Source organism: Pagrus pagrus, assembly GCF_965226575.1.
Source record: "Pagrus pagrus genome assembly, chromosome: 7".
In the NCBI taxonomy this organism is placed as follows: Eukaryota; Metazoa; Chordata; class Actinopteri; order Spariformes; family Sparidae; genus Pagrus; species Pagrus pagrus.
Window position 1 is genome coordinate 12,304,781 of NC_140191.1, and position 7,367 is coordinate 12,312,147.

At 42.4% G+C, this 7,367-nt stretch overlaps 1 protein-coding gene across 4 annotated transcripts in view; it reads right to left on the minus strand.

Moving 5' to 3' along the window:
- Nucleotides 1–6,302, minus strand: part of clstn3 (calsyntenin 3) — a 28,992-nt gene extending 22,690 nt beyond the window's left edge. For 2 of the 4 annotated variants that reach the window (XM_084357430.1, XM_084357429.1), the window contains exons 1-3: nt 5,953–6,302; nt 5,070–5,136; nt 1,744–1,866 (exon numbers count right to left, since the gene is read on the minus strand). In XM_084357430.1, coding sequence (XP_084213556.1) covers nt 1,744–1,866; nt 5,070–5,136 — 190 coding nt within the window. In that variant the 5' untranslated portion in view covers nt 5,953–6,302. The remainder of the gene's footprint in view (nt 1–1,743; nt 1,867–5,069; nt 5,137–5,952) is intronic. The other 2 variants (XM_084357432.1, XM_084357431.1) reach the window with 1 other exon arrangement.
- Between the last annotated feature and the right edge of the window lie 1,065 nt (nt 6,303–7,367).

The window sequence follows — 7,367 nt, forward strand, 5'->3', positions numbered from 1 at the left end:
AACTTGCTCGCCTATTCTTTTATTTCCCTTTGAATTGATTATTGTAGCTCAAGTGGCAAAGCCTGCCTGAGAGAGATTATACAACCCTATTTGCGCCGGCTTCCAGTTGACTTTCGAATGGATTTTTTTTTTTTACCTTTTCCTCATTATTTTTAAAGCACTCTGGATCCAGCAAACATTTCTGAGTTTGTGCCCAAACATACCTGCACTCAACCTTAGATCCTGCTGCAAAACTCTGCAGTCTAGACTCAAACATTTCCTGTCAGCGCCTCCTAGACTTTGGAACTTCCTATTAAAATTCATCTCGCTGCCTCAGTTATTCCTTGAAAAATCCAGTATTTTTCTGTCTTTCTGTGCCCTGAAATGTCCTCTTTTTATTGTCCCAATCATTGTGCTATTTTAAACTTATTTTTCACTTTTTCTCTGTGAAGAAGAGTGCTATAAAAATAAAGGTTACTGTCATTATTATAACAGCTACAGCAACCGGTGACATATCACCAGAAATCCAATCAGCCCACAGTCCAGTCGAAATGCCCACAGTTTGAGCAGAGAAGAAGGAAATATCAGCCGTCTGTCATTATTGAACTTATCGTGACAATTTATTCTTACATTCAGTAGATTTAAAGTCATATCATTCTCCTCAGGATATCAGAGGAGGGCAGACAGATATCTAGAGGGTTCCTTTTATGTGGCAATTATAATAAGAAAAGAATAAAATAGATTGCATTTGAGACTCAAAATAAAACCCTCAGTGTAGCCGCTTATCTTCCCCGGCTGACATATAGGTTGAAGGTAAGGAAAGTTCTTTGCTCAAACACCTAATTTTCGACTTCCCTTCTTGACACGAGCCCAATAAATTTCAGGGAGTGTTTGAGTAATTCTAGTTGATCTATTATAATTTGACTGAACACGGTTATTTCCAGGAGCACGAAGGCGTTAACCTTATTTCATCAGGCTGCAGAGGCAGAGAACTGCTGGGATGAGCAGGATCTTCCTGATTGCGATTATCACTGCCTGTTCATGTGGTGACGTATAGAGGAAGGGCGGGTTCGCTAACTGCAAAACGGACAGGAAGTTAGCTAAGACAACGATTACAGCGGCTTTTTAGGCTGAAGTGTAGCTTGCTTAAGAAGTTTCTAATGTCTCCTTTTTTCTCTTCTACATCGCATTGTCTAAAATCAGATATGTCGAAGGTTATTTTTAAGAGATTATTTTCATAGCACTGATGTTCTTAGCACTTATGTTTCCACCACTTTTCTACAGAATAACACTTCTTGACACGAGCCCAATACATTTCAGGGAGCGCTTGAGTAATTCTAGTTGATCTATTATAATTTGACTGAACACGGTTATTTCCAGGAGCACGAAGGCGATATCCTTATTTCATCAGGCTGCAGAGGCAGAGAGCTGCTGAGATGAAGGGTTGAATTACACTATGATGGTCTAAAAATAGTGGACTCTGTGACTGAATACATTGCCTTTTTAATATTTAGACCGTCTGTTGGGAAATATGGCTGCAAATGGCAGCAGTCTGATAGCTCCAAACTTCTCTCATGTTTACTATTAAAGCCCGAGCGCGGCCTGGTGAGATAATTTTCAATTTTGGCTCGGCGAGCGCTCGATTTGACCTATTTTTCACAGTTCTCTGGATGTTCACGGAATAGGTCAAATATTTGCGAGCATATTTCTTGCCAGCTCTCTCATCCTATATTCTTCCATGCTGTTTGTGGCTGTTGGTGTTACCAGCGTAGTGCAGTGGAGCATCTTTGTCCAGGGCAAAGAGAGGGGGGTTGAGCAGCACGGTGTTGTCGTTCTCCATGACGATCCCCTGGTACTCTGTCTCGATCCATGGCTTGTGCTTATTGGCTGAACGGCACAGAAGAAGAGACCAAAGAGGCTTCGGGTTAAATGGAGCAATTAGAAGGAACCAACGTGTCTATTTTTAACACTCCATTATGGGCGAAGGACGTGGTGAGAGTGTGCACGAGTGGGAAAAAAACACAATGTATGCATGTGCGTGACCACGAAGACACTGTTTAATCACATTCACACCCTCTCTGAATCTCCCTGTTTCTTCCTTTCTCCATGTAGACCTCATGTCAAACGCAACTCCGCACACCTCCCTGGTTGGCAGTGTAATTAAAGCCAGTCAGATTTCACCTTATCGCACACACAGAGAGGTGTATTGCTCATATCAATCATGCAAACTGACCTGCCACGGGCGCCACACAATAGAAACACAGCCGAGTCAAAAAGCAAATGCCTGAGGTTTACTGTGAATTTAACCTTTAATTGCGGATTAATTATTCATCCTTGTGCTGAATGTTCTGTGCTGAATGATCAAAGGCCAAGTTAATGAGCCAGAAGGATGACGATTTTACACTCCAGCAAAGAGCAAAAACAAAAGCCCGAGTGCCTCCCTTCTGTTGTCCTCAATCTCTGAACGCTGAAGCTACAGAGTTTGAAATCAGACAGCGGCACAAGACTTGTGTTAAGCAATTGCTTTGTTGTCTACACAGTGAATTTTCCAGAAAATCAGACCGGAACTAATTTCAACGTCTCGTCTGTGAGGAGAGAGTCAACAGAGGAAAACACTGCAAGTTGTGAATCTGATCGAACTTTTATCTCTTCAAAGACGGGGCCGGGTATCGCTTGAATTGTTACAATTATAGAGTCAATGCAATACTTTTTTTGGTACCTTAGCTTACGGCTGCACAGTGAATTGAAATATTATTGCAATGTGACCGAGTGCAATTTCCAAAACACAAGCAATTTTTGGTAAATGTAAAATGTAGGACAAAACATCATTATCATGAAGTACTGTAGAGCTGCAGAGACGTCCTGACCAACAAATGTATTTTTCTATTAGAACAGAGACCCCAACTCATTTTGAATCATATCGCAATTAAATTATTTGTCACAATAATCACAATATGAGTTTTGACGATCTTCTGCCATAGCTTGATAATTTTAATACCTTTTTCATACCAGTACAACTACTAAAGTATTGCATTTAAGCACACTTTGGAGGTATTTTACTTGAGTATTTAATTCAACTTTAAAAATCTATTCCATCACATTCCAGAAGAAAATATAGTACTTTGTACTCTACAGCATTTATTTGACTGACATAGCTATTAAATTAGCTTAATTTAAACCTTACTGAGTAACAATCAGTAATAAAAATCTAATAGTGTAATAATGTAATACAGCACTCTGAAAGAGGCCATTGTGCTGCATAATGAGGGCTAGTTGAATCTAAAAAGGGTTGTTAAGCTGCTCTTTAAGCAAATATTGCTGATAAGACTAAAAAGTAAAACTTTCGATGAAGGACTTTTACTTGTAATGGGTTTTTTTTTACATTTAGGTTTAGTCAGTTTTTGACCCGAAACAAATAGATGATTGATCGAGAAGATTTGACAGAAAATGATGCCTCATGGTTTCAAATCATTTAAGTATTTTTTGAAGCAAGCTGACTCTCTTCAGAAGTGAGGATTTGCTGCTTTTATTCATCTTTTGTGATAATTCAGTAAACGTCTCTGGGTTTTTGTACATTTGGTCGCTGAGGACATTAACCAGCGCTGCGGGGTGCCGCTATTTTGGTTGCAAAGGCGCCCAGATATCTGTCAAGTGTGACCACACATTGTCATTGGTCGCACCGGTGCACCTGATATTCAGCAAGTCAGATTACAAAACGTATAAAAATACTTTTGTTGCTGTTTATTTCTTGTTTTGCGCGCTGTGATTTAAATCTCTGAACATTTATTCTTGTTAACAATCAAATCAAATTTACATAATTTATTAAGAAATGTAATTAAAATGTGTTATTTGATGCACCAAAAGTTCATCTGCAGCCCTGTGAACTGAACCTCTAACAGGCATTTTTCCCTATTTTGTGACTTTTTATAAATCAAATGATTAATACAGAAAATATTTAGTAGATAACTGTTAGTTGCAGTCCTTGCCTCTTTTCCTTGAGTAAAGAATGACTATGCAAGAACTTGGCCAGAGTAAAAACACTCTGAAATTGGCAAAAAAAAAATCATGATCACAGAACAAGTAAATCAGAACTGACTACGCTTTTCATGCTTTTGATGAACGGACAAATTATTGTTGCTATCAAAAAGTGGTTGAGGGTCGATACCCAGCCCTAATCAGAGGTATTCATCGTCTCCTCTCAAGGTCTAGCCTGACACCGTCTCCTCCTCCTCCTCCTCTATTACCACAGTCCACTGCCATGTCTCTTTTTTGGTCATTTATCTCCCTCTCTCCGTCCCCTCGGATGATCTCCTCCCTCCCCCCCTCCCTCCCTCCCCTGCTCTGCTATATAGCATTAATCTGAGCATCAGGCCCGTGGATTACATCCGGGATTACAGATTGAGAGGCATCCCGTTCCATCTCTGTCTGTCTCTCCTGGCACTCTTCCTCTCTCTGTCACTCTATGGCTCCACCCACCCCTCCTCGTCACACAAACACATATGTATCTACACACAAATGCGCCGGTATCTCGTGCTTTTCTTTTCCCCTCATGTCACCTGATCTCACGTACCACCACCTCTCCACCACCACCACCACCACCACCTCCTCCTCCTCCCTCCTTATCAGCCTGCGTCTTTTCGGCCACGTCCTCTCCTGTCACAGCTCCTTCTCCTCTGTCTCTCTCCCTCCTCTCTCTGACACCCCATCTCTCCTTCAATCTCCTCGTCCTCCTCTACCTTCCTCCTCTGACATCCCCCCTCCACGCTGTCTGTCTCGTTCGCCTTCGCCCGGCATGATAATCATTGGAACAATGATGTTGAATCAGAGTCACGGTTATCCTGGATGATAAATCTGCTACGGAGGAGGAAACAGATTTATCATCCTCTCAGAGTCACAGCACTGGCGAAACAGGCACACATGCACACACGCCGGGTCACGCAACAGCAAATGTGGAAACATATATGTGATCATGAGGGATAGAAATACAGTCATCAGGAGCATTTCAGGGCAAAGCAGCCAGATCTGCGTGCTCCCATGGCAATCTGAACCATCACTTCACAATTAACAGTCGAAAAGGATGAGGAACTGACCTTTGTTGCCATTTGCAACCGAAGTCAAGCAAAGGAGGAAGAAGGAGAGAAAATTCATTCTGTCCATCTGAGGGAGGAAAGGAAAAGGTAGAAGGGTGGGGTGAGGAAGAAGGGGGGAGGAACACAGTACATGCATCAACAACTGATCAGGTACAAAACAGAGAGAGACAGAAACAGATCAGGCCTATTAGATGGTGCACAGAGCTTCTTCTTCTTCTTTTTTTTTTTTTACCTCGCTGTCTGCGCAAAAAAAAAACACATGTGACATGTGTGCACCCTACACAGGTAAGAGAGGCCCCTGTAATGAAATTTGCAGCTGCAGATTCAATCAGCATAATCCATAATTGTCCCCGCTCTGTGGATTTCTGTCAGGCGTCCAGAGCCTTGAAAATACGGAGCATGCTAGAGTAGGTTTTGCAATGTGGCCGTGTGGGTGTTTTCCCATGTTTTAATTGTGGTTTGTAAAAGAAAAAGGAAAAATGCAGCTGCTGTCTGGTGGCAGTGGCCACAGCTGAAAAATGAATCCTAAGGGGGGTTTTCAGCTCCCATTGACATAACAAGCCTCTACGTTTTTTTTTTTCCCCCTCTCCACCTCAGTGCTGCAGTCCTTGATAGGCTACAGGACAACATACACTGAAAACATGTAAGAAAAAAAAAATACACATAACAGGAGATTCATCTGTGCACAGGTTGTTCAGGCCACACAGTAGAAACATGCTATGCGACAATAATCAGCCCATTGGTATTGACACACATTACCAAGCTTCCCTCCATGATAGCCATGTTGAGAGCCTTGATACCAAAGTCGGGAGAGGACATGTCGCAGAAATGAAGGTTAGCAGGAGCACGAGCCTGACATTTTGTCTCCATATTTTCACATTACCGTGGTGAGTGCGGTGATGCTCCTGGTTGGTACCCTGCCTCTACGCTCGCAGCATCCGCCTCTCACGCCCCTGCCGCTCGGCTCGGCAATCCCCCGCAGGCTGGAAACAAAACCTCCAGGTGGAGAGGAGAGGAGAGGACGCACGGACACTCCTGAAAAAAGACGGAGAGTCGGAGGAGAGGAAGGTGTAGCTGCGTTTCAGCCCGGTGTTGGACGTGAGGAAGGTTGAGAGACGCGATGGATGCCCTTGTTTTCTCGGCTCTACGGAGGAGAGGAGAAAACGGTGGGAATATTACGCTGGCGTCCCCTCCCTCTCGGCGTTTCTTAACCCGCCCACACTGCGTCCTTCTCCCGCTCTATCTCTCTCTCTCCCCCGGCCCCCACCAGCTCAGCACCAGACTGCTGCTCTGGCTGTTTTCTTTTTTTTTTTTTAGTTTTTTTTTTTTTTTATTTCTTGCTGCACATTCAGAGTGACTCAGACCTCAACACAGCAATTCATCTCATCACGTTGCTTTACAGGTCCAGGCCTGTTTGACGAGTGACACATTTCACACCTTTTTTTTTTTTTTTTTGCTCTCCTAAATATTAATTGTCTCTACTTCCTCGCGCTCAGGCTTCTCCGTAATCAACCAGACTGCAAAATGACGTCATATCACCCCCTTTTTTTTTGCCCCGTGCTCCTGTCAGGCACATGAACGCAACGGGACGGGCAGCTCGTAAAAAAAAAAAAAAGCAGCGGTGAGATGTAACGCGGAGGAATTCGTGCACATCTGCACGATTTCTGCAATCATTTCGTGCCACAGAGCACGACGTGAACACATCCGCGTCCTGGTTCGTGAATCCTAAAGGTCACATTTCATCACTGTTTCAAGAAGTGATTTTTAACAGTCAGTGTTGGGCAAGTTACTTTAAAAATGCAATACATTAGGCTACATATTACTAGTTACCTTCATTTTAAAGTAATGCATTACTTTACAAAATTACTGTCTGCATAACAAAAACACTACTTTTTTGTGACAAATAATCGATAGGCTATAGAACAATTAAATTAGATCTTTTTAAATAAACAAATGGCCTTGGACACAGGGACGAGCAGGCAGACAAAGGATCAAAGTCTGATATATTATGAGATGGGAATAAATATTTTTAATTGTAGGCTCAGTCATATGAAACACAACAGACCACCTTCTATAATGTAGCCCCATAATGACATGACAAGACAAAAATCTCTTTCTATGCCTTTTTATTATAATCCACAGAACAAGGAGTGCTTGGGCATATGTGATTCAAGAATGTAAATTAAAATGCTCATCAGAGGTTTAGGCTTCATCATCAGGCCATGAAGTATGGCTCATTTCAGTCACACAGAAACTTAACAAAGAACTTATAGGCTCGGCTATGTTAAACACACGCAC